General features: G+C 49.1%; 2 protein-coding genes across 2 annotated transcripts; one reads left to right on the top strand and one right to left on the bottom strand.

Moving 5' to 3' along the window:
* Positions 1-1,165: 1,165 nt before the first annotated feature.
* Positions 1,166-24,295, top strand: loxl2a (lysyl oxidase-like 2a). Its single transcript, XM_076149760.1, has 14 exons — positions 1,166-1,269; positions 3,189-3,503; positions 5,089-5,264; positions 12,385-12,593; positions 14,604-14,820; positions 16,188-16,371; positions 17,923-18,074; positions 18,155-18,322; positions 20,894-21,059; positions 21,144-21,384; positions 21,513-21,628; positions 21,724-21,860; positions 22,362-22,473; positions 24,126-24,295. Exons 2-14 carry the CDS (start codon positions 3,218-3,220, stop codon positions 24,194-24,196), a joined length of 2,235 nt encoding a protein of 744 aa, XP_076005875.1. The 5' UTR covers positions 1,166-1,269; positions 3,189-3,217; the 3' UTR covers positions 24,197-24,295.
* r3hcc1 (R3H domain and coiled-coil containing 1) lies at positions 22,745-27,251 on the bottom strand (the record flags this gene model as incomplete). Its single annotated transcript, XM_076149773.1, has 8 exons — positions 22,745-23,895; positions 25,346-25,500; positions 25,598-25,693; positions 25,785-25,855; positions 25,946-26,121; positions 26,224-26,752; positions 26,883-27,020; positions 27,136-27,251. Coding segments are annotated over 7 exons (1,236 nt in total), but the record flags the coding sequence as incomplete, so codon positions are not given.
* Between the last annotated feature and the right edge of the window lie 512 nt (positions 27,252-27,763).

Here is a 27,763-nt window from a genome sequence, read left to right as displayed (position 1 = left end):
GGGTTTGAATCCCCAATGACCTGTGAGATATTCTGGCCTGAGCGTGAACATGAGGGAAGTTAACCCAACAACAAACGGTCATCCTCATTAAATTCCAGTTGTCTCCTGACACAAAACAGTAACCCAACCTGTTTGAAGAGACCCAGTCTGCTGCCTTTATCAGCGCTCAGAGCTGTGATGGGGGAAGGGTGGAGGGGAATAAAGGAGGACAAACAAACAGAGGACAAAGGTAGTGAAGGAAGTCAGACACTACCAAACCATTACCACATTACCAGAGATCATCATTACCTCTGAGTGTGTCTACTGTCACTGGGACCAACACTTACCATCACACAAGCAAACACAAGGAGCACACAATGCAGCCAAGCAAGTGTAGTTACGTATGTAGAACATGATTCAAAATTGTCTTATAAGGCATCAAAGCATATAAAAGCAGATGCAAAGTCTTAAAACAGACTGAGAGCCATGGTTTCCCTCCCTTCAATCATTTATCCAATCCAATTTCAGCATAGCAACAAGCAACATTAATCAAAGTCTTTGTCAACGAATACAAACATGATCTTTTGTATGTAGGCCGCTAGATGGCAGCAGATCACCAACACAAGCTAACACACAGTCCTGACATATGGCTCTAACGCCTGTGGTTCACATGTCAGGCCCACACAAGTCCAAACCTGATCTCCTCTCTACAAACGGGTTCTTACAGTCCAGCTTTCTAACTGACACAAATTCAAAACCCTCAGAAAGATACACGAAGAAGTTAATATTACTAGTTTTTCACAGTAAAAGAGTCAGATTGTAAAAGTCAAATGTATACAGAAACGCAGGGTGTGGTTGTTATGGCAACTTAGAGAGAAATGTTTGTGTTTTTTACTGTTATTGTTTCAACTGCAAATTAACTATCCTGTGCTCAGCTCACTGATTTGATTCATCAAACTGTTGACTGTTAACATCTTGCTTTTATTTTGCTAACTTCTGCTTGTTTTCTTGTATAAATGTTGCCGCGCGTTAATCAGGCGTGCGCGTCACTTTCTGCTGGTTTCATATTTTACATGAACGCGAGCGTTTGGTCAAAGGGGGCGTGACCAGGGATGCTGACGCGGCCTCCTATTGGCTCCCGCCTGCCCGGGGGCGTGGTCTATCCAGCTGTTAGCGGCAGAGAAAACGGACAGCGGAGAGCTGCTGGGACAAAGCGCCGCATCAAGGGTTCGAATCCCCCAAAGCTGCTCCAGGACACAGCGGTCATCATCACTCTTCTCTCCTGTCAGAGTGAGTACACGCCACGTTTGATATTCTCTGCTGAGCGAATGATGTCATGAGGGAGCAGCAACTGATTAGAGGCTCACACACAAGTTCTTAAAAGTTCAATACTGGAAGAGATAACCTGCATTTATGATTGCATTTGATTCAAGTTTACAGTTAGAACCCTCACTTATAATCTAACATGTGAGAGAAGTTAGTGATACACTGATAAAGTGTGTGATTCTGCAGGGTTTCCTCCTTTATACTCTGATATCTAAATCATGGGATTGGATCCTAACAGAGACTTGATGGCAGATTGATACTTGTCTGAAAGGAACAAAAGATAATTCAAAGGGTGTGTTTGGCAGAGGACCTGATTGAGAACACGTTGACTTCAGCATGGGATTCTTTCTGTAAATTTTCCACTTGATTTGAAAGTTTCTGCAATGTTTCACTCCCACTTTGATCAATCCCACCTGCATGTTTGAGTCTCTCTCTCTGTCTCTCTCTCTGTCTGTCTCTCTGATCCTGAGCCTGGTTCTCTCTCCTGCACTTGTTCTTGCTGACGTACAGCACAGTGACATACAGATCAGTGTTTGCTAATGACATTCCTCAGCTGGAGGAAGTGGGCGTGGCCTATGCATTTATAGGTGATCAATGGTTTGATTAGTTAGTCCTTTGTTCCGTCTCTGAATGAGTTAGTAAACCTCAGATTAATGTGGAGCAGGTTTATTATAATTATTATTAAACATCATGTCTCTCTGTGTTCAGTTAACAAAGGTTTTGTTGTGCGGATGTTGGATATTAAAGCCTTATTGGAGTAAATGTGTTCCACTCAGGCAGAGAGGGAACAGATGTTTGACTCTGCCACCAAAGGGGCCGTGAGAGATGTTTCATGGAATCTGATGATTTATTGACTGAGTACTTCCAAGCCCCTTAGCTCAGCAGCTTGTTTGGCTGTTACCATGACGTCAGCTCGGAAAGCCCCCTCATCCCCTGCCTCAGTAAAGAGGTGGTGGTCTCCTTCCCTCCTTCCCTCCCTTCCCCTCCCTTCCCCTCCTTTCCCCTCCCGTGCTCACTTTCCTTCTCACTCTCCTCTTCTGCATTCCTCCCTCTGGGCCTCTGGTCCCTCCTTTGACACTTTCATGGTTTAGCATGAAATAGTGAGGCGGAGTCAAGCTTCCCTCCTCACGCTCAGCCTCAGCCCGCAGGCTCAGATCAGCAGATAAGTGACAGGGGCAGAGCTCGGCCTGCAGGAGTCCATCAGCCTGTCAGAGAGACAAGGAGAGGAATCCTCACCTCAGCTGCACCTTTGCTCCCTCACATAACTGAAGCTTTGACTTCTATCAGCAGTCAGGACTCTTTCTCTGGGCTAAATCTGATCAGATAACTACAGGGTGTACATTCTGTAAACATACAACATGAGGGAACACGTCAAAGATAAATACTTAAATCATTACATATTTGAAGTTAAATGACGCATCCGTGTTATTGTCATTGTTTACATCACAGCATCATCAGCTGGTGGCCGCCTCCTGCTGTAAAGTAAACGCTGGGGTTTAGTTCTAACATCCCTAATCTGTTTTTAAATGATCAAACTATTAAAGGGGCCCTGAGCATCAGGGGGACACGTGGGGCTCAATATGTGGGGCCGGCCCTGTGAGGAGCTGGGGTGAAATCTGCTCATAGTTATGGGTCTAATGTGTGTGTGTGTGTTTGGTGTGTGTGTGTGTGTGTGTAGTTGTGTGGTGTGTGTGTGGATGATGGATGGCAGCTGAAGTGGACTGTTACTGATCCGTAGCAACCATAATAACCCACAGCTCCTCTCTTAGCCGTTACCATCCGACCCACTTAAAGGGTTTGGGATTGGAAAATGGAACAGAACCAACCGACGTCTGCTTCTTTATGCTGACAGCCACACTCTTATGTTGTTTATCTCCCTCTAGATACCTGTTTCCACTCGCCCACTGGCTGCATGATGGTGCACCCGGCCTCCTTGCGCTGCTTCCTGTGGGCCTTGCCGTGCCTGTGGGTTCTCTGTCAGGCTCAGTCAGACTCTAACGCGCCCGTCATCCAGCTACGACTGGTGGGGGAGAAACGGAAACACTACGAGGGCCGCGTGGAAGTCTACTACAACGGGGAGTGGGGGACGGTGTGCGACGACGACTTCTCCATCCACGCCGCCCACGTGACCTGCAGAGAGCTCGGCTTCCTGGACGCAGAGTCCTGGTCGCCTTCAGCCAAATACGGAAGAGGAGAAGGTAAGAGGAGTTTGAATTGGAGGGAAACTCACTTAACCTTATTTTCTATCAGTCCCATAGCATTAACACAGCTTTGTTTGGTTCCAGTCGCACATTTTGAGGCGTTAATCTCTGCAAACTCAGAGCCGCCAGCCAGCTCACACACATTCAAAGGGGCAGTATATCTTTGCATACGCTTTCATATGTTCCATGGAAACCTGTGACAGCGCTCCACGTCCCCCCGTCTGACTGCTGGCACAGCCCCGGGCCCTGCTTTCCCCATTAGAGCAGAAACTGAGACACGCCAATCAACTCTGAAAACACTGGAAAGAAGGCGTGGAAGCCAGAGAGACGCTCAGACGTAATCTCATCCTCTCAGCTTCCTCTCTACTGTAAGTGTTAGAGCGCTGATGAGCTCCCCGACTCTTCTGCCCGCCGGTGGTCAATGGGGGCAGGAATGCGTCGTTAACTCGGTGTGGCTTGTTAAACTCGGCGTGGTCGCACTGTGGGAGCCACATGCATGGAACCACTGCAGACGGCCGGTCATTAACTTCCTCCAGAGAACCGCAACAGCAGGTTTAGAAGAATCACAGTCAGTAAGCAATTTATGAAAGCTGCAGATCCGGAGAAGGATCCAGATCTGAAATCACAATACCGCCATCAAGTAGACAAGACCGTGAGGTGTAAACAACTGATGTAATGTCAATCTCTATGGATCCATGCAGTGATCTATTCTAACGTATCTGATTGAGAGTCAAAGCCTCTATCGGGCTGAACGCTCTATTTCACTGCTCTGTCCTGTTTGTCTCCCATCATCATCATCATCATCGTCATCATCACTCCTCTGCTCCGTGTTCTTTTCACTGGCTTGTAAAAACAGCGTTCCCCAAAGACCTGCAAATGATTTTAACAGCAGCACAGATTTGGAGTGTGTGAGTGTTTGTTTGGAACGTGCCGGACAGCGAAGGTGTCTCCTCTGGGAACGACACGGTCCTCACATGGACGCTTGGCTGAGCCTGAGTCTGAGCACCAGAGCGTGTTTTTGTGGTCGTGAAGTCGTCTGGGACAGGAGCATGTTGTCTCCTGGATCAACATGGAGTTCCTCTCCCAGCGTGACCAGGATGTTCCTCAGCAGCGTGTTCAGACTGTCCCTGTATCTCTCAGAGCAGCGGTGGTTTCCTTCCCTCGGCTGATTCATGACAACCAGCTGGATGGCAGATGATCCACTTAAGCCGTGACAACATTTCCTGGCCGGGTACACATGAGTCTGAGCCCAGACCGCAGAGGAAACACTCATAAGACACGCTAAGAGTGTGTGTGAGGCGGCTCAGGTTAAAGGAGGTGACACACTGAAGACGCTCCTGCTTTGAGGTTTGAGAACAAGTTATGTTGGTGTAAACTCAGTGTGAAGAGTTCTGAGAGCCTCATAAGTGTGAAACATACAGTAAGTGTGTGTTCACAGGTGTGTGAGGAGCTTGAGGGTCATCGTTCACACTGTACACGTGTTCTGCATCCTTACACACATGACACATGCATGTTAAAGCTTCTCCTGCAGGAGCAGCAGCACCCTGACTCCTCTCACGTCTCACGTCTCTGTGTGTTTCAGGTCGTATCTGGCTCGACAACGTCCACTGCAGAGGGAGCGAGACCAGTCTGGCTCAGTGTGAGTCCAACGGCTTCGGAGTGTCCGACTGCAAACACACAGAGGACGTCGGGGTCGTGTGCAGTCAGAGACGCATCCCAGGCTTCAAGTACATCCAGACTGAGGCCAACATGGGGCAGGTAGAGTCCAGCAGCACACACACACCAGACACTCACAGGTCTACACACACACACAGCAGACCTGAGCAGATGTCCAGCAGCCTAGTAAAAGCCCCAACATGGCTGAAGATGAAGGAAAGATGTTATCACTCTGGATTCCACCAAGTAGCTGAATTCTTTCCTCCAAGCTCGTCCATCTGTCCACATCATTGTGATCTCAGACAGAGACGTGATGCAGCTCCTTCCTGTCCTCTTGTGCTAGAACCCGTCCTCCACTTAACGTCTTCCCTGGTCCTACATCAGTGTGTGGAGACAGACAGGCAGCCTGAGCGTCTGGAGGCAGACGTGTTTGCCATCAGATGACATCACTGCAGTAATATGCAGGGGTCGGTTTGAACAGTGTATAATGTGGAGCATTCAGGCTGATGACTTTGCCAGGTTCCTATTAGTCTCTGCCCGCCCACACCAGACCCCCCCGGCCCCCCGGCCCCTCGGCCCCCCCGCGCTGCCCGGGAGAGTTTGGCCGATGACTCACGCTCGAGCAGAGGGAGGAAGACCGTCCTGTCTGCTGGAAAGTCTGTGTGGCTTTGTGTACGTGAGAGGAGAAAGGGAGCGGAGGAGGAGGAGGAGTTAAAACCTTCATCCTGGACCGGAAAAAATGAATCCATGGATGAAGCAACTTTCCCTGGTTTCTTGAGGGAACGACAGCAGGCTGAGTCACGAGCCAGAGTACAGCTGTGTAGCCAGAGTACAGCTGTGTGTTCATGACTCCACTCATCCTCTCCTCCTGCATGAGCGTCATCTCCACTCTCACCCGTGTTCTTGGTTCTGATTGGTCAAGAAGGGCCAAGAAGAACAGGACAGTATCTGTAACTCCTGTCAACAGATCTGTGAGAATGATGTTCAGTATCTAATGGTTTCAGACGAGCCAATGAAATCACCTCATCTGGAGTTTGAACAGCCAATCAAATCCCTCGCAGCGTTTAGATTCTGATCGAGAGTAAGGGAGCGATTTATGTGTTTAGGTGTCCGTTCACAGCCTGAACAGTCCTGGTCCTTGTCCTGGTCCTGGTCCTGGTCCTGGTCCTGGTCCTGGTCCTGGTCCTGGTCCTGGTCCTGGTCCCCCTCTGTGAGCTGGACAGGGTCAGACTGGGTGGTGCGTTTACACGATGGTATCTTGGGCAGACTTGTAACGGGCCGTTGCTGTGCGTGTAAACATAACCACTGTGTTCTGCTGGATCCAGTACAGAGAACAGACTGGTGTGTGTCTGTGTGTGTGTGTGTGTGTGTGTGTGTGTTTGTGTGTTCCCGCTGCTCGGGAACACACAAAAGATAAAAGACCAGAGAACAAGAACGTCTTTAAATCTCTAAAATGAAGAAGCTAACTCCCGCTCCACAGGCTCTGATGAGGTCCTGAGCTGTTTGTCCTGTTTGTTCTTCGTCTCCGGGTGTTTTTGCAGTCCAGACTCCACCCCTGCAAATATTTCCTGGGCCTGGCCGTCGCCTTTCAAGTCTCTGGGCAGAGGAATGGGGAAAGGTGCGACCGCACCTCTTTAAGCGTGACCTGACGTCAGCGCCGGGCAGCGCCGCTCCTACAATCTGTTGATTCACGGGATGAATTGGCATCCTGTGCTCGCCGCCCGGCTGCACTCTGAGCAAGGGTCAACCTGAGGCAGGGGAGATGTGATTGGCAGCTATGTTTGCTTGTATGTGCTCACTTCCTGCTCAGTGGGGCTGAATGGAGCCTGATGGAACACGTGGAGCCTCTGACACATGAAGCTATAGGTTCAGTCACAGACAAACATGTTCACTGTGAGGCTTGATTGATGGCCTCCTGCTGATAGGATTGATTGATATTGAGGCAAAGGGAGCGATAAATACACTTACAGCTCATTAACAGCTCATAAAAGAGCCTTACTACTGTGACTTCAACCTTATTTCTATGGCAACATGAGAAGATGAGACTCTCTCTCTCTCCAACTATAATCATCACTTTCAGCTTCAACCACAAATAACACAGGACTGGAAATATCAGCCAGTCTGGATTGGAACCAGCAGCTGCCAGTGGCTCCGCCCACTTTGCTCAATCAACCAAAGGAGCCGAACACGAGCCTTCAAAAAGCAGATGTGCCTCCACTTCTGCATGATTTCACTCAGCAGAATATTGAGTTTAATCTCCGAGTGTCCATCTCAGACACTTCAGGCCAGTTTCATTAGAGCTGCTGTTTGACCTTTGACCCCCTGACCCTGCCGGGGGCTCCTTGATCTAACTGCTGTCCATCTGTGTTGCCGTCTCTTCTCCCGGTCTGACCTCAGGAGACGTCACAGCGTTCAGTTATGCAGGCGATGTAACATACATTCTTATGTGACGACGTCATTGTGATGAATGAGGAGATGCAGCCTTCCTCTCTGAAACCTATAAAGTTTGCCAAACTGCCGGTCTCTGTTTGGACTCGGCTCGTCACTCTAACACGCCTTTGTTTCCCACAGCAGTAGGATTTTTATATGAAAGGAGCTTTTACAGCCGGCGGGGATTAACCCTGTCAGGAGAGACAGAGACCAGAAGAAGGCAAGGCTCTTTGTTTATCAGCTGTTTGTGGGACGATCTAACCAACCAGTCCAAGTTTGGTTGCTGCGGACGTGAGAGTGCAAAGCCACATGTGTCATCCATCAGTCACCTCCTCCCTCTGTGGAAGATGTCAGATTTTCCCAGGCTGTCTGTGAACGTTACATGAGATGTTTCTGTCTGAGGATCATGGTTGTGGCTTGTTGGTGATGTGTAATGATGAGGTTATTCCAGGTCGTGTCTCTGCTGTGGTTTGGCAGTAAGGAGGCGTTGTTGTGTGCTCGCTGGTCATGACGTCATACCTGGTGGAGGCACGATGACCTCGCCTGCTGAGGAGTTCACATAAGAGGCCAAAGCTCTCCAAATCCAGATGTTTGAGATGCTTAACGTTTCCGTTCTCCTCCACTTCCTCCATTCTTTGTGCTGTTCTGAGAAACAGAGTCGGTCTTGAAGTGAGGATCTTTCCCTTAAAGAAGCAATGACAGCAGGAAAATCCTCTTCAGCTCCTCAGACCCTCCAGCATGTGTGTGTGTGTGTGTGTGTGTGTGTGTGTGTGTGTGGGTCCCTCTGCCAAGCACTCACACTCAGACTCAACACAAAGCCGTCTGAGGCCAGTTGAAATAACAGAATGCAGCTCTGCTCTCTGCACATCTGAGCAGGCCAAAGGTTGCTGCCTCTTCTTCTTCTTCTTCTCCTCCTCCTCCTCCTCTTCCATGAGGCACAAAGGTGTCGGCTTACAAGAATTTCAATTCCAGCGAAGAGAAACTCGAGCCTGAGTCAGATTCTTCTCTCCGACCCGACGCAGGCAGGGAGGCTTGGTGGGAGGAGGATGTTCGAGGGGAGAAAAGGTTGATGGATGTTTCTTTCTTTCTATAGAGCAACGCATACACACACACTCACACACACGTACACACACAGCCCGCCACATGTGCAGCAGCTGGACGCTCCACTCGGCTTCAAACAGGAATCAAAGTCTGTCTTCATCTTTCATGTCTGGGCTTTTAGGAGGAATCACTAATGTAGGATCTAAGACTGATTTATGGATTTGTGTTTTAAATCGATCATCTAAATCCTTTACATTCATTTCTCCAACTTCAGCTTCAGTCCTCTGAAGGAACATACACATCCGTCTGAACATGCAGACTCGAGCTCTCTGAGCAGCTGGAGACGTTCATCACAGCGTCTGATGTTAGTTGGTGCGTCTCCTCGCTTGTTTCTGCCACGGACGAACAAAACAACAGGACGTCTGCATATGTGATGATGTGGCGTCTCTCTCTCTCTCTCTCTCTCTCTCTCTCTCTCTGGTGTAACTGGACTCTGGGGTTGTCGTCATGCTGAGGCATTTAACAAAACATAGATACGTGAACATGATGCATTAATGTACAGTGTGTGTGTGTGTGTGTGTGTGTGTGTGCACGTGATAGACCTCTGTTTAGGGTCACAGGGTCACTTCCCTTTACTGTTGGATGTCATACACTGTGATAGATACTCCAGATGCAGGTGCAGACTCTCTCTCTCCCTCTCTGTCTCTCTCTCTCTCTCTCTCTCTCCATCTCTGTCTCTCTCTCTCTCTCTCTCTCTCTCTCTCCCTCTCTCTCTCTCTCTCTCTCTCTCCCTCTCTCCCTCTCTCTCTCTGTGTCTCTCTCTCTCTCTCTCTCTCTCTGTCTCTCTCTCTCTCTCTCTCTCCCTCTCTCTCTCTGTTCTCTCTCTCTCTCTCTCTCTCTCTGTCTCTCTCTCTCTCTCTCTGTCTCTCTCTCTCTCTCTCTCTCTCTCTCTCTCTCTCTCTCTCTCACTCCCACACACACACACACACACACGTCCTGAAACACGTCTTGGAGGCTAAGTTGGGCCCAGTGAGGCACATAGTGAGGTGGGTCAGATGTGAAAGTCGTTTCTAAGAGCCTGGCTGTTCTCTCGCTTCTCATCCGAGCTGCGGCGTGATTATCATTCATGCTCGCCATGTTTGGTGAGGTGGGGCGGGCAGTGTGTGTGTGTGGGTGGAGGGTGTGTATGTGTGTGTGTGTGGGGGGGTCTGGACACGTGCGGGTGAACGTGAGGCTCTGGAGGCTGAATAAAGAGGAAGAAATGCACAGAAGTTTAAACATTAGTCAGAGCTCGGCCTCATGTTCTCCCATTCATCTGCTGAAGGGAGAACAGGCAGAAACACACACACACACACACACACACACACACACACACACACGTCTGCTTTCCTGTGAGGCAACACACACACACACACACACACACACGGCTGCTGTTTGCTTAGGAAATGACCAGCAGAAGAATGTGTAAAGTGAAGAGGAGGAGAGGAAAAGAGCCACAGAATGAAATGCAGAGAAACAAACTGTGGCCGGATGCTTCAAGCTACACAACTCCATATATATATAACTCCATATATATCATTATATATCTCTATATATATAACTCCAACATATATAATGATATAGATATCATTCCATAAATATATAATCCCACAAGTCCCAGCGTGGGATGAGACACTGAACTCTGTTTCAACTTCAACTCCTAACTTATAATATATCTCAGGTGATCACACACACACACACACACACACGCACACACACACACACACAGGTCCATGTTCTCTGCTTTGCGGTGGGACTTTCTGTAAATGGACCCGTGTGTGTTTTGGCTCTGGGCCAGGCAGGATTCTGCTGATGTGATGTCTGCTGGTCTGGGGGACGACCTGGACCGAGCCCAGCTGTGGGTGTATGTGGGCCTATGTGGGCCTATGTGGGCCTATGTGGGTCTATGTGGGCCTCCTCCCCTCCACCTCACACACACTCGGCTGGCCAGTTTCCTTCCTCTCAGCCAAACCAAACACTCCACAGGTCCAACCATCTCAAGCCACCTTTCACCCCACACACACACACACACACACACACACACACACAAACACACACACACACACACACACGCCTCGTGCACCCTGAGTCTCTCACGTGTTCCCAGTCACACGTGGCTTCACAGCCCGGGTGTGTTTTCAGAGTGTGTACTTCTTGTCGTCTCTTGCCGTCTGCTCCCCCTGAGCCTCAGCCTCAGCCTCTGCTCAGCTTCTCCTCACGTTCCTCCCAGGTGCTCAGACGGAAAACACTCCGTCACGCCTGCAGCCCAGGATTCGCCTCATGAAAGCTCGGCTTCTCCCCGCTCCGGCTGCCGCGGTCAGAGGGAGGACCCGGGTTTGACTGGGTCGCGTCTCCTCCTCCTCCTCCATAGCAGTCTTTGTGTGTTCAGAGGCTCTGAAGGCCTTGAACATTCCCTCAAGCTGACGCCATCCCAGGAAAACCACCTTCATATTTCTGGGAGCTTTGCCTGAACGTCGGGTTTCTTTAGGGTTGAACGGACGGCCTGTCAGGAAACTACTGACATCAGCATCTGCAAACCACAAAGCTGCTCAGATTGTCGGCGCTCTGCGGTGCCCACAGAGCCTCAGAGCCTCACAGGAAGGAGCTGCAGCGCCGGAGACCACCGCACGTGAGGGCAAACTCCTCCGACCTGCATTCGACGCCTAAATGTCACTCCTCTTTCTCCGTTCTGTATGAATGTGGCGTCAGAGCTGAAGGTTCAGGGGACGCGACCCTAAACCTGACCCTGAAAATGCATTCACTTTGTGGGAATGCCGTCTCGCAGGACTGAACAAAGGCGGAGGCATTAGGTGGCTGTTTTCCCATAAATCCCAGCAGGTCAAAGGTCACTCTCACTTTGCTTTGAGGCTTTCTAGGACACCAGTGTGGACGGTGACCTCCAATCTGACCTCCAATCTGACCACGGGCTTTACAGCACCTCTGTGGACCACCCGCAGACACACACCCGCAGACACACACACACACAGACACACACACACCAATACTTAACCTGAACAGAGCTGAGCTTTGTAAAGCCGATCATGTTTTGTTTCTGTTGTCATTGTGCGGTTGATTGAACTCGATGATGATGCGGTTGCTGTAGTCGAGGGTTCCCTCTGAACTTCGCCAAACACACACACAAACACACACAGCCTTGTTCTTCTTTGATGATCTCCAGTCTGAATCCGTCGAGTATAAAAAGCTTCTTAATCACCAGTTATTCCTCTGAACGTTATAATCTGGATCCATGTTCCTGCCGCTCGTGTGTGTGTGTTTGTGTGTGTGTGTGTGTGGCCAACAAACTCCCTCCAGGACCTTGAATCTGCTCCGAGCTCTGACCAAGTGACTTAGACTAAGAGGAGAATTCCAGACATTCATCAGAGCTGCAGAGGAACAAGTCTAAACACAGACGTATCGCTCAGATCTCGGGGCCAGGATGCAGCATGTTAGATGTTCTACAAGTTTGACATTTGAGTCTGCTAATGAATCAAACTGAGTCCCTGAACGGCCACAGAGGGATTTGCTTCTGGAATGTTGTGACTTCCTGCCAGTAGTTTATGACTTCACGACACTATTCCATGCATCTCCTTCCATCGCAATACATGTTCTACATCCTACACTCACATGTTCCTCTAGATTACACATGTAAACCATAGAGCTGATAGCCTGAATGCAGTGTTAAACTGATGAACCCTCTGTTGTGTCTTCTCAGAGCATCCCGGTGCAGGTGGAGGATGTGCGGATCAGAGCCACGTTCTCCCAGAGGAAGCGGGTCCCCATCACCGAGGGCTTCCTGGAGGTGAAGGACGGCGGCAAGTGGAGGCAGATCTGCAGCGAGGACTGGACCAAGCTGAACACCCGGGTCATCTGCGGGATGTACGGCTTCCCGGAAGAGAAACGCTTAAACACCCGGGCGTACAAGTGAGTGATGGAGCATGGAGTGTTGTTTTAACACATTCCTGTCAATTACAAACACTGCGTTGCGTAAGAGCTTCATCTGATGTTTCCTTTAACTCCTGGATGTCTATCCGGGTCCGGTTGGGAACGCCGCAGCGCCGGAGCGATGTGAGGAAATCTAACATAAGCCAGTTTGTTTATTCAGGTCGTCACTCAGTCCTTCATCCATCTTCCTCGGAGGAGGATTAACAGACTGAAGGCTGGAGATAGTTGAGGAGAAGCCAGAAGCTGCTGGAGGATGTCTGAGGGCATGAGGGCCTGATGAGGAAACGAGCGAGGTCACTAAACGCGTCAAACAGTGGCTCCTCAGTCCTCTTCTGTGTGATCCAGCCTCCATGTTATCACTCATAACTGTCACCATCAGTACGCAGTTAAGCAAACCTGCAGGTGTTCACTGGTGTTGTGTTTATTGGCTAACATGGCAACTGGAAAGGATTCAGCTGCAGGGGAAACGACAGCAGAAGCTCCAAGTGCTTCAGTGAATCAGCACATGGACGCGTTCCCTGATCTGCTGAGGAGAACGACACGTCTCTGTCTCCCAGCTGGACGAGAGCAGACTCAGATCACAGCCCCTCAGTCCTGCTCGTCACGAAGCCTGTCGGTGCCCGAACAACACGTCCTCATCTCACACATCTGAGGAATGCTTCAGAACTGGGATCCAGATGCAGATCCTGGTCCAGATCCACATCTGCAGGGAGCGGGGGACATAAAACCTTCAATCCAATCCCGCCAGACGGTCTTTAAGTGAAGGTTGTGTGCAATTTATAGGTAGGAGACATCGTAGATACAAAGGACATAAATGCTTTGAGTTAATTGGTGTTTAATGCGTTCATGCTGCGTTCAGGGTCTGAAGGCTTCTGGCTCGGCAGAGGAACCACAGAGAAACCACAGCCATGATGGAAACATTAATGCATTTGTTTACCAATGTTCTGTGGTCAGGTGTTCACCTGGAACATCTTAGTTATTCCTCTCTTCCTTGGTGTTGGGATGTCTGTGATGCGATCGGTCACTTTGATGATAATTGTTTCTATTTTTACAGTTTTGGCTCTCGTGAGGAAGCTTCTGTTTGGAACATGTGGGTTTTAGAGTTTGTGGTGCATTCAGGGTCATCTGTCTCACTGCTTTATTGAGGTGAAAGGTCACACCCACTCTGTCTTTAGCAAGAAGGAAACGGTAATTCAAGACTTCATCCAATGCTCCAAAAACAAGAAATATCAAATTTGACGTCTGAGCAGATTTTATTGACCGAATCCGTTTAAGTTCTCAGTGAGTTTAGGCTGAGAGATGGAAGGTAGTTCAAGTCCCCTGTGCTGTGGTTGTTACACCGGAGGCTCCGCCCACAACCTGCTTCATGGTCCACTGTTCCTCTGTGACCCTCCGATGACGACTTCCATTTAACTCTGAGGTTACAGGAATGTGAAGGATTTTCCACAACAACGCGGCCTTTGTGCTTCAAACTCAACATCCAAAGATTCCATTTCCCCCCTCGAGTGACGGGAGGACGAATATGGATCACTTTACTGAAAGACCCAACCCGTGTTCCAAACATGCTCAGACTGGAGGCTCAGCCATGCGTCACACTCAGACCCAAACTCGCAGTGTCATGGTGACGCTGATGGATTTGTGTGCTGCTGCCCGACCTCTCAATCGCTGAGCTTCTCATCAGCACTTGAACGCACCACCTGGAGTTGTTTTCAGAGCAAACTAAGCTCTCAGCTGCTGGATTATGGCGTGCAGTTCAGCATGAAGCTTTTGGACAAAGCGGTGACCAAAGCTTCACCTCCCTGCAGGACATTTTAATGATGTATTGGCTGTGACACCAGAGACCGACCAGGAAAACCGGGAAAACCAGGAAAACCACACGCATTCAGTCATTTTAAGCATAGTTACTGTAATTACACCCAACTGTTCCACATAGTTGAACATATTTCCAACTATGTTTCAGGTTTTCATCTTTTGTTTGTTCCCCCTCAGGCTGCTGGCCGGGCGACGTAAGAAGAACTACTGGGGTTTCTCTGTGAACTGCACCGGGAACGAGGCCGACCTGGCCGAGTGCAAGGTGGGCCGGGAGATCCAGCTGAAGGGCAACGAGACCTGCGAGCAAGGCATGCCCGTGGTGGTCAGCTGTGTGCCGGGACGGGCCTTCGCTCCCAGCGCCCGCCCCGGCTACGGCAAGGTCTACAGGGTGGAGGTAGGTCAGGGCCGGGATCAGTGAGGAGTGAGGCTGCGTCTGTGTGGAGGTGGAGGGCTTCTCCTGCCTTTAGTGGGTCGGTCCCCAGGTTCCCTTTAACACCCAGAGCCTCAGCACTGAGCCGTAGAAGCATTAGAAGCAGTAGTAGTGAATACCTTTTTGATAAATCAAGTCTTGGGGCTCCTGCATGAATCTTTCCCCCCTGTGGGCTCTAAAGAGAACAGGAGCTGTTTACTCCTCTCAGGGATCAGCTGAGGAGAACTTCATTTAAGGGTTGTAACCGTGTCAGTCAGGTGATTCCAAGCGAGCAGTTAATCAAATGTACATATCAAGACCAGATGTTCTCAGGGAGACGTCCAGGACTCTGTTAGAACATGAGTTCAGTCCAACTGTCCAGATGTGAGACGAAAACAAGCAGAAAGAGGGAAGAATGAAGAGTAATCCTGGAGAAGGAACGTGACGATTTGTCAGGTCAAGTTTGTTAGTTTAGCCTGATATCAGTGTTCCTCAGCGGCCCAAAGCTCTGGAGGAAGACACGGAGAAAGCCCCGAGAAAAGCCTGAAGATGTCAGGGAGAAGATGTGTGAGGTGATGAAGAAGCAAACTACACAAACACACAAGAGGATCCGGGAAAATAAGAATAAATACATTTCAGTCCCGATCCAGCAAGAAGATCAATCAGTCAGTGTAAGTTAGTGAGTCAGAGAGAGACACACATGCAAACATTAAATGTCTTCATGCATTCAGACAGCTCGTGTGAAAGAGAGAAGATCCCATCTGCAGCTCTGATCTTCTGATTCTCACTGTGGAAAGTCACTTTACGGCTCCATGTGCTTTACATCAGGCTTAATGAATCAAGAAGAGTTATTATTCTATGTTTCATTAGAAGTGATTCAGTGTTTTACAGATTGATTGTGAGTCTTTGGAGGAGGAAAGCTGGATTGTGATGTTATTGTGTTAGTTTGATGTTCAGCTTCATGTTTCCTGGCCGTGCTGAGATGTTCCTATATTAAGGAGCACAGGCTCTGTAGGTTTACGCACTCGTCTAATCAATTCTTGATGTTAACCCAGCAGGAGGATCCAATATTTCCTGTTAATCAGGTCTTTAGTGGAACATCTGGAAGCATTCAGGCACATCTGGGCCATAGACTCTGTGGTGTTTACTGTATATTTGGTTAGTTATTGCTAAGGTAACACATATTCCCCCACAACAATAACAATAATACAGCTATTAAATCAACCAATCACAGCTCATTACACCTCATTGTGATTACAGTGTTTCCATGCGTTGATTTGCTCCTATAGCTTTAGGTTTGTTAGCAACATCACATATAATATTCATTCATTTTGCCTGGCATGTTCCCATAGCAACCCTTGGTGCGTCTAAGAGGCGGAGCGATGATCGGAGAAGGGCGTGTGGAAGTGCTGAAGAACGGCGAGTGGGGGACGGTGTGCGACGACAACTGGAACCTTCGTGCAGCCACGGTCTTGTGCAGAGAGCTCGGCTTCGGCAGCGCCAAGGAGGCTCTGAGCGGCGCCCAGCTGGGACAAGGTGACCACTGAATACTTAAATACTACAGCACAACATAAAACTGTAACTTAGATGTATACAGATAAAATATCAAACATCTTGTATTAGATTCATTTCCCTCCACCTTTTCTAATGTTTTTGCCCACATTTTCTGAAGCTCCTGCACTCCTCATCATCGTCTTCCTCACTCCCAAGGTTTTTGAGATTGTTGCACGAATCACCATATTATCCCTCTGAGGAAAGTTGGCGTGGGACGGTCGGGTTGAGCTTTTCTCCAGATTTAAGCTTTAAAGGCTTCAAAAGAATTAAAGGTGAAACCAATCACCATTGAAATGGAAGCTACGGACTGAGACCAGACTCAAATATTTGCTTTACTTAACTTTCGGTGGGACTTTTAGCAGAAACTCCCTGGTATCACCTCCTGTTTTTGTCTGAGTTTGATGTTTCCAGACTTCAGACATCAGCAGGTGGAGGTCAAACAGGGAGCAGACGGGATGGGCCGCATCAAGCTCCACGTTAGCGCTCACGTTTCTGTGAAATGCAGAATTATCCCGACCATATGTCCTCAGGGTGTTTATGCTCTGTGATGTTCTCTGAGACCTCAAACGTCCCGGAGAAGAAAACAGGCTAAATTTATCTGTTTGAGTGGAGGAATGTTTGATTTGAGAGAGCACAGAGTTACTGGAGGGAAAGATGCTTTTTTTATGATTTGACCACTGGGTTCCAAAAATGGCCTCGGCACAGACCGTGGACTTGGACTGACACATCCTGTTTGTCTTCACTAGTCAGTGTGGTGAGCTGAACGCCAACGTCAATAACAAACAAAATACTACCAGCAGGTTATTTCAGGATTTGGATGATTTGTTTGGTTTCACTTTTAACGTTGACTTCTGGCTGATTGTCTGCTGAGATGTTGGCTCGGCCTCCTGAGACTTTGTGCCACGCGTTTGATGGATGATGTATTCTTCCTCTTCTCTCCTTGGGAGCTGATTTATGTTCGCTCTGTCCTTTGTCTGCTGTGGATTCATTTCTCCAGCAGCTGCCAGTCTGTCTCAGTTTCAGAGCTTCACATCGGTAGACGCATTCCTGTTCCATCGCACAGGGACAAAAGCAGCAGACCAGGCTGTCAGGAACGCTGGAAAATCCATCGCATCCAAGACGTCTTTTGGAAAACCTGACAATAAGTGATAAAAGGCAGCGAGAACAATATTTACAACCCTCCAGTGTCTGGCTCTCATTGGACACAGCTGACGGCTTGTTTTGTTTTGCGTTTTGCTCGGGAGGAGCAGGAAACCTCCGCCTCTTTCTCTGGACCAAGGGGTTACTGGTGTTCCCTCACACTGTGTCCTAGATCAAGATTCCCAAACGTATTATGTGATCCAAAGATCATCTCTCTTCTAAGGTCATTTAGTTTGTATACTTCTTGCTTTGATGCTAATTGCCGTATCGAGTGAGTTCCGCAGAAGGGGAGGTTCTGCAGATATGAAGGTTCACACGCTCCTGGAAGTCATGCAGTTTGGGAAAAGTCACGGAATTCTGAAAGATGGTGTTTTAATCTGTGTGTGTCTGCAGGGATCGGGCCGGTGCACATGAACGAGGTGCAGTGCTCCGGGTTTGAAAAGTCTCTGACCGAGTGTTACTTCAACCGGGAGGCGCTGGGCTGCGGCCACGACGAAGACGCGGCGGTCAAGTGTAACATTCCCGCCATGAACTTCCACAACAGAGTGAGTGGCTCCACCCACAACACATCAACCCGTTTGGTTTGTACGTGCAGCTACTGACACATCTGTGTCTCTGCCCGCAGCTCCGGTTAGGAGGAGGGCGTAATCCCTTTGAGGGCCGTGTGGAGGTCCTGGCAGAGAGGAACGGATCGCTGGTGTGGGGCACCGTGTGCAGTAACAGCTGGGGGACCATGGAGGCCATGGTGGTGTGCAGGCAGCTGGGACTGGGCTTTGCCAGCCACGCTTTCCAGGTAGAGACTTTAGATTCAAGCTTTCAAGCTTTCAGACTTTAATCTCCTTCTATCTTGACTTTTCTTTCTCAAAATATTTCAACTTCAATTTTTTTCCAAATCTCCTCCGACTTCATTTTCCAGTTAACATTTGTCTTTATTTTCCTCACCTTTCTGACCAATGATCATACAGGACAGGGTCTTTGTCTCTACAGGAGCTTCCACAAGAACCTGTGAGACAAAATGACAATCAATACAAGAAAATAAAAGGCAATTAAATAAAATAGTTTAAATTTTAAGCGTCAGTATTAGTACCTACCTCAGATCCTCAGGGAGAAGATTCCAGGTTCTTGGAGCATTTCTGAGCATGCCTGTATGTGTATGTGTGTGTGTGTGTGTCATAAACTCTCCCTCCTAACTAGCCTGAGCTTTATTGATCCCTCAGGGTTGCCTGGTTGCGTCCCAGGCTGGGATGTTAGACGTGTGACACCGGCTCTCACTGTGAAGCTGGTTTGATGTTTAGTGGACCTCTGTAACTGAAGCCCCCCTGGATCCACCCGGTGGCGTCACAGTCGCGTTAGGCTTACGTTTCCTTTTTCCGTCTTAAAGGAGACACCGGTGCTCCCTCAAGGATACGAGGTGAGAGGCAGGTTAAAGGTCCCTCAGGGTTTCTTTTTTATTTTTAGGGACTGAAACCAATGAGGTATTTATGGCTTCAGATGGAGTTTAGCTGCAGCTGCAGCTGGAGATGATGTTGATGTGGAAAGTGTGAGTGAGACGTGCTTAGATAACAGGAGGTGGGTTTAATGAGTGGAACTTGGACCTGGACCGGGCCTGTTTATCTGACTGGACTGTGTTTGGGACAATTATGTCCAATGCCTCAAATGGAAGAACACATAAACATGTCGGCATGTGTTTGGATCACTGCTGGAGTGGAGTGGAGTCATTTTCAACAAAATGCCTCTCTGAGCCTGGGCCGGAGTTTATTAACCCTCACCAAGCCGGACTGTTCAGGTTCTGTCCCCTCACACTTTAGACCCATAGCATGTCTCTCAATGCCAAACAATCTATTTTGCATCCATAAACATTCTATCAGTCACAACTGGGTGATTCATTACTTTACGTGTTTTCAGAGAGCTTGCCCCCCCAAAAAGCAGCCAAGTTAGGACAAGAGAGTGAGACTAAGAGAGAGAGAGAGAATGATGGTGAGAGTGAGGGAGACTGAGAGTGAGTGAGGCTGAGAGTGAAAGTGAGTGAGAGAGAGACTGAGAGTGAGTGGGACTGAGAGTGAGAGTGAGTGAGACAGAGGCTGAGAGTGAGAGTGAGTGAGGCTGAGAGTGAAAGTGAGTGAGAGAGAGACTGAGAGTGAGTGGGGCTGAGAGTGAGAGTGAGTGAGACAGAGAGTGAAAGTGAGTGAGAGAGAGACTGAGAGTGAGTGGGGCTGAGAGTGAGAGTGAGTGAGACAGAGAGTGAAAGTGAGTGAGGCTGAAAGTGATTGAGAGTGAAAGTGAGTGAGAGTGAGTGATGAGTATTCTTCATCCACCATCGCTCAGTCTCACACTCCCATTGAAGCCCTTCGTGATACAGAATGTGAATAAGACAAACATCCTTTAGAAGTCGGCTTATTTAACAAACACTCAATGATGCAATATTACAAAACAACATAAGTATTGCCAGTAAGGTTATAAAAAGTCAACCCAGTTCCCAGAACGTTGCCTCTATGCCCAGATGTTTGCACCTACAGCTGTACTAAACTGCCAAATTAAGAAATGGTTCTAGTTTTGTACGTCTTGTGTCCCTTAAGGCAAAGAATCAGACTCAGATGATGTCATCCAGCGTGTTTTTACAGGTCAAACTTGACCCAAACTGTCTGGAAGGATTGAATTGGGAAACGCTCCAAATAAGCGGCTGCAGTCTGACATGTTCATGTTTAATTGTCATCACACAGAGTTCCTGTAACACAGTTACAGGAACTCGAATTAACACAGTTACTTAATTACACAGTAGTGTGATGAAAACAAATCAGTCTGTCCTTTGTTATCATAGCAGATGGACTCGTTAAACACACTCAGTCTGCACCAGAGACTCTTTCCTGTCTGACTGCTAAATGCTTCAGCAGGCAGAACCCACCGCCACATGGAAGAACTGACACCGAGCCTCAACTACCCTGCGTCTGTCCCACCAGAGGCTAGAGCGCTCCCACATCTATAGGGAGGCGCTTTGTCTCGGCTCATTTTCATGAGACCTCCGCATCCGCAGAGGATCCCGGAAAATATGAGGTCTTTACGGGAGCTCTCCCCTAAAAGAGAAGAGCAGTAAAGAGGCTGAGTCAGGACAGGAGAGTGAGAGTGAGAGGGAGTGAGAGAGTGAGAGTGTGTGGGTCAACTCACTCACTCTCTCAGTCAGTCAGTCAGTCAATCAGTAGTCAGTATCAGTATCATTAAGTTTTGGGTCTACTGAGAAAAAAAAAAAGGAGGTATTCTATGCGATGCTGACTGGCTGAATGAGCTCATTCGAATGCAGACGTTCTAAGCAGCAGTTTTCTGCACAGATCGGCTCAAACCTTCTCTCGTTTTGTGTCTCCTTTGTCAGGAAACGTGGTACTGGCAGGGAGACGCGGCCTCCGACAGCGTGGTGATGAGCGGAGTGAGGTGTTCAGGGACCGAACTCACTCTGAATCAGTGTCTGCATCACGGGAAACACGTGGACTGTCCCAAAGGAGGTGGACGCTTCTCTGCTGGCGTCTCCTGCACTCACTGTAAGAAAGCACAGCATGTAAACAACGTGCAAAGTCATATTTATGTATAAACAACTAATCCCTTGGCCACCATCTTGTTCTCAGCGGCCCCAGACCTGGTCCTGAATGCTCAGGTGGTGGAGCAGACCACCTACCTGGAGGATCGGCCCATGTACGCGCTGCAGTGCGCCCACGAGGAGAACTGTCTGTCCTCCAGCGCCGCCACAGCCAGCTCCTCTTCCTACCGCCGCCTGCTCCGCTTCTCCTCCCAGATCCACAACAACGGACACTCAGACTTCAGGCCCAGGGCGGGGCACCACTCCTGGGTGTGGCACGAATGTCACAGGTGAGACCTCGACGGAAAGAGAATCAGATGACCAGCAGGGGGCGTCTGGGTGAAGCAGCAGTGTGGATGTGGGTGTGTATAGGTGCAGGGCTGCAGTGTTCATGTGTGTTTGTCTTTGTCCTACACAGACATTACCACAGTATGGAAGTGTTCACCCACTATGACCTGCTGAGTATGAACGGCACTAAGGTGGCTGAGGGACACAAAGCCAGCTTCTGTCTGGAGGACTCGCACTGTGAAGAAGGTAAACACACACACACTTACTCTCACACCAATGTACAGGATTCTGCTGTAAGTACCTGTAAGCAGTGACGCTCTGTGTGCTGTGACTGCTGGCAGGTATTCAGAAGAGGTACGCCTGTGCTAACTTCGGGGCCCAGGGCATCACAGTGGGCTGCTGGGATACCTACAGACACGACATCGACTGTCAGTGGATCGATGTGACAGACGTGCTGCCGGGCAACTACGTCCTCAAGGTACGATTAAATCTGTGACTCTGCATCAGCTGGTTTAGTCAAGCAGGAAGGCAGCAAGTCCAGAAAACTGTGGCCCATAAGGAAGAACGTACAAATACAAACACATCTATGCATGTGTTGGGTCTGAAAATAAAACTTTACTGCCATATGAGAGGAGAACTGAGACAGAAGTGCAACATTTCTGTGTTTACGGGACAGAAATTAATCAATCACATTCTCCTTGTTGGAACTCCAGTCGGTGGTTCCCAAGCTGCAGTGCACTGAAACCATTTGTGGCACTGTTGGCGCCCCCTGGTGGCGCAGCAGAGGCCTGGAAAATACTCCAGAGAAGGAGAAAGGATTTAAATACACAGAAATTAAAATTGACAAGTAAAATTGGTTTCAGAGAAAAAAAGTTGTGGCCTATATGTTCTCTTACTAAGCACTAAACATTTATTCACGATAACTCCATAGTTATAAAGTGAGCTGGCAGGTGTCAATCATTCTCATCTTCTCTTCCAGGTTGTGATCAATCCCAACTATGAGGTGGCAGAGTCAGATTACAGCAACAACATCATGTCGTGCCGCTGCAGGTACGACGGGCAGAGGATATGGACCTACAACTGTCTGATAGGTGAGACACCAACACTCAGTACGACCTCACATAGGTGAGACACCAACACTCAGTACGACCTCATATAGGTGAGACACCAACACTCAGTACGACCTCACATAGGTGAGACACCAACACTCAGTACGACCTCATATAGGTGAGACACCAACACTCAGTACGACCTCATATAGGTGAGACACCAACACTCAGTACGACCTCATATTGGTGAGACACCAACACTCCTGCTGTGGACACACAAAGGGGCCGAGGCCTCAGGTTGAACATCTATTGGAAAGTTTATTTGAAACATAAACATACAATAGATCTTAACAAAACATGTCTTAACACTGTACTGTTTTCATGTGTGTGTGTGTGTCATATTGAGTCTGATTGAATGGATTTCATGACTGAGCTTGTGTGTATTTTGGCAAACATAGCAGCTAACAGACATAGAGAGGGAGCAGAGGAAACATGACCTCACACTGAACACAAACTGAACCGTGGCCACAATGTCCCTTACAGATGTCACATGAAGCTGTTCAGGTCTGGAGTGTGTGTGTGTGTGTGTGTGTGTGTGAGTCTCTGACCTGCAGCACCTTAAAACTCACACATCTGTAGTGTTTAGAGAAAGAAGAACAACGTTTCAGGCTGCTGTGCAGACGAGTCCTCAGAGACACTCGGCCCTCAGGTCAGACGAGTCGTCCCTCAGGTGGCATGATGAAGCTGCAGTGAGGATCAACACGTCTGCCTCTCGGGCTTCTATCTGAGCTTAGGCTCTGTTAAATACTGTGAAGCAGGGGTGGGGAACCTCCGGCCCTGCTTTACAGTATGGGCCGTTTGGTCCGGCCCGCCCGGCGACCGGCAGATGGCAAATTTTGAAGCCCCCACCCCCGCCTCAACAAAAGTTTTGTCCGATAATGTAGTTTGGCCCGAGGGCTGATGGCAACATCAAAATGTCCCGCGATAGGCAAAATGTCCCCTCCTCTGCTGTGAAGGGAACATTAGAAACACTTCCTATACAAACACGTAAAAAAATCATTCAAACGAATGAGAACTTTAGTTTAGTAAAGAATTAAAATCATTTACTAAGAACTTTAAATGATTTCCCTGATCATTCAGTTTCCTTACAGAACGCACAGAGCTGCCTCAGTTTGCTTTTAGAACTTCTAATATGTGACAGAAACATTTGCACACGACCCCACTGCCTTATTAAGACATTATGACTGAAACAAAGCATCAACGTAACGCCACAGGGATCAGAACAGGAGCTCTGCTGACAGCTCAGGAGCTACTGACCAGGGAACCCAGCCAGGCTCCTCCCTCCTCACTCACACACACCTGGACCCACCAGGGAAGCTTCTCTGGGTCACTGAGGCTCCACAGGGGGGCGCTGAGAGGAGGAGGAGGAGGTCTGCTGGGAGGAGGAGGAGGTCTGCTGGGTCCCTATGAGAGACAACAGAAGGCACACAGTGATTTAGTGACAATATAAGACACAAAACGTTCCCATAGTAACTTGGATGAAACCTCTATCCTCCTTAGTTGAGGAGGTATGAATGTAAGAATCCATCCTGTGTGATCAGTTGTGGGCGGAGCTCTGTGTGTTTACCCTTCCCTGACCCATCTCAGATGTGTGTGTGTGTCCTGACTCTGATCCTTCCTCTGGTTCCTCTCAGGCGGCTCTCTGGGCTCAGACACGGAGGAGATGTTCCCCGGGCTCCTGACCAACCAGCTGTCTCACAGGTAGACAGACGCAGGACAGGGCGCCGCAGATGGACAGACATTACAGGAGCGTATGAAAAAAAAAAGTATTTGACAACCACTAGAGGGCGCCGCACCGTGCCGCTTCCTTCTAAACAGAGCCGGCTTGTTGCCTAGCGCTCTGCTGGAACAACGGACAATGAATGAACTGCTTGTGTATTTCTATTCAACAATATGTACAAATGTGTTTGTGTGTCTTTGGCCCTGTTGTCGGTGCTGAATTGGACGAGTTTGACCCGGTGCTTATTAGATGTTAGGGAGGATCGCAGCCATAGAGCTTCATGACACAGATGAGCTAATGTGTGTACGATCATACAGAGACGTCAAACTGTGGAGATGAAACAACAGAGAGACTCCAGACTCCAGGCGGGACATGTTAGGAAACTATTGGTGTCGGTTCTGCTTAAAAATGTCCTTTGTGTTTGTTAAATCAAAGTATTTGGTCAGTAAAAGGAGCTTGTCCGTCTGTGAGAGCTCCTCCAGCTTTATTTAGTACACTTATCCCTCTAACACACACTCTCTCTCTCTTCCAAACTGTGGCTGAGGAGAAACCCGTTTGTATTTTGTACCGCATCACTTTATGAGCTTTATAAATGTTTTATTTATTTGTCTTGGGTTTCCACACACACACACACACACTCACACTCACACTCACACTCACACTCACACTCACACACACACACACACACACACACACACACACACACACACACACACACACACACACACACACACACACACACACACACACACACACACACAATCCCCCTCAGCTTCATCTTAAAGTTAAGTTATTACAGTCAGGGACTTTAATGCCATCATGGAGCCAAACACAGATGTGTGTGTGAACACGCCTCTGCGTTGTGAGATTCAGGGACCCGTCGCTCTGCTGTCTGACTGACGGCTGCTCTGTGGTGTGCATGGGTGTGTGTGGAGGAGCTTTGTATTCTATGGAATAAAGAATTGTGAAAGCAGACACAGGTTACATGACTGTTTCCTTCACAATAAAGGTTTATAAAGGCAGGTTTCCACATTAAAGGTCCGGCTTATTCTTCTTCCTGTCTGCACCATTTATTCCTGTCGCCTGCTCGTGTGTGTGTGTGTGTGTGTGTGTGTGTGTGAGTTCACTGCTCACCTACTCAGCCAGCAGCGACCGCGCTCGTCTTCTTCTTCTTCTTCTTCAGTACCGCTGGACTCGTCTTCCTCCCTGCAGGCCGAGCGCTCTGGTCACCATCCTCCTGGCCACGGCGCAGTCTGTCCTGGGCCGCTCCTTCACAGGCTGGATGAACTCTGAGGGGAGGCACAGACACCATCACATCCTGGACACTGTGAGGCTGACAGATCAAGCTCTCTCCTTCTCTCCTCCTCTCCTCTCGTTCTCTCCCACCTGCTCGTCTGAAGGCTTTGCCTTTGGCTTTCTTGCTCCCTTCAGCCAGAGCTCGGACCTTCAGGAGAGGGTGACAGATGGAGAGGGCGTGCAGAGCTGCAATAACAGGAAAGGGAGGGCAACGCGTTAGAAGACTGTCCTACATTTTAACTTCAGCCCACCGCCACGTTCCCTTCATAGCTCTCACCTGCAGAGTCTGTGGAGAAGACACCCAGAGCGTGTGTGTTGTCCACCCACTTGATCTTCATCCCACCGTCACTGAGACAAGAGAGAACATTCAGGTTTCATCTCAGCGGAATGACGTGAACCTGACATGAATGAGAGGAGAGGACAGCACTCAGCTCCCACCTGAACTCTTTGAACGCCTCCAGCAGGTCGTCCGTCTTGAACACGGAGGGAAAGTCGTAGATCTCGATCACGTGACCAAACTCCTCCAGGTTGAGCCACAGCTTCTCATAGGCAGAGTAATCGTTGTGGACGAGCTCAATGGAGAGAGATGCCAGGTCTTTAAGATGGGCTTTGATCTGACAAACACAGAGATACGAGTTACAGAGCATGAATGATGAATGACAGCAAGAAACATAGAGACAATAACATGATGTGATGATAGCAGGAGGATCTCTCACCTCTTCAATGAACTCCTCCATGTCTGTGTTTGTCTCTTCTTGCTGTGTGTCGTTTGGCACAGGCGGCAGGTCTCCTTTGTCCTGCTCCTCTTCCTCATCTTCCTCTAAGGTCAGAGCAGTGAGGTGGGACAGCGTCTGGTCCCAGGCTGGGGGCTCAGCTTCCTGCAGGCTCAGCTCCAGGTCCTGTTTCTTCTCACAGACGGTGTCGGCTCCACTGGAGGACGACTGCGTGCTCTCAGCAGCATCGGAGCAGGAACAAGAGTCAGAGGAGGTGCTGATGCAGCTGCAGCTACTAGAAGCTTCAGCGGAGGTGTGTGAGCCTCCTGGGGGGCCGGAGCCGCTCTGTAAGGACAGTCTCTGCCGGGCTGCTCGGGGCATGTAGAGCGGCTTATCGGGACGCTTCGGCCCTCGCTTCTTGTGTGAGTCTGAAGCTTTGGGCTTGGTGTCGCTGACGAGGTCCTCACTGCTTCTTGGAGGCTCCTCATAGAAGCTGCTGCTCTCCAGGTCACTGTCCTCCTCTACAACACCTCTGCACAAGGGGAACAGCAGGGAGAGCTCAGCAGGTGTTTACACAACAATAAGGTGTGTGTGTGTGTGTGTGTGTGTGTGTGTGTGTGTGTGTGTGTGTGTGTGTGTGTGTGTGTGTGTGTGTCCAGCACCTGAGCTCCGTGTAGCAGACCACCACCCTCCGGCTCCAGCTCTCCCCCACAGAGAAGGTGCTGAGCTCCGGGAGGTCCTCGGTGCTCCGGTGGATCAGGTACCGCAGCCTGCTGGGGAGAGGCGGGAACAGGAGCACGCTGGACGGGGAGGACACAGAGGACAAGACAGGGTCAAAGGTCAAGACCTCACTCAGTCACTCAGGGAAGAGACACATCCACAGATACTGTAGTGTTTGTAGTCTTCCTCCGTTACCTCTCCCGGTTGCTCTTCCTCTTGAAGGTCTCCAGCTCCTCCATGACGTCATGCACGAACTCATTCTCTTGCTTCGGGAGATACGAGCCGTCGAAGCCGGGGAACGCCAGGGTTGACCGACACCGTCAAACGGGACCAGACGCGCTCGTTGGAAGGTTCGGTTCGGTTTGAGTGACAAAGACGAGGAAGACAAACTTCTCTCATTTACTACCCACAGTCATGCTAGCTGACTTCACTCTACCAAATCTACAGTTCTGTCAAATGTTTGTCCTTATTTACCGCAGCTCGCCTTTAAGGTCGTATAATATTGCACCTGTGACTTGCAGTGATTTCGGTAAAGCAGCGTTAAAGAGTCACCAACGCGGTCCCGTTAACTCGGCGGCTAACATCGTTTAGCTCCCGGCAGCGTTTGTTTTTCGTTCCGTTCAATAACAACTCAACTTCCGACAGAGATCCTTCAGAATAAAAGCGTCTACGCCGAGGCTCGTTTTAAGTTGATTTAAGACTCAAACTGCTCTGTACGTGGCTGTATTCGTGTATAAACCCGCAGGCTTAGTAAGTCAATCATCGTCTACATTAAAGAGATGATTATACAGACATAATTCATAGCGATATGAACAGAAAGAAT

Source organism: Genypterus blacodes, unplaced genomic scaffold (genome assembly GCF_046128005.1).
Source record: "Genypterus blacodes isolate CSIRO-AG114 ecotype Tasmania unplaced genomic scaffold, CSIRO-AGI_Gbla_v1 ptg000006l_1, whole genome shotgun sequence".
Lineage (NCBI taxonomy): Eukaryota > Metazoa > Chordata > Actinopteri > Ophidiiformes > Ophidiidae > Genypterus > Genypterus blacodes.
This window is presented reverse-complemented; position numbering and strand designations above follow the sequence as displayed.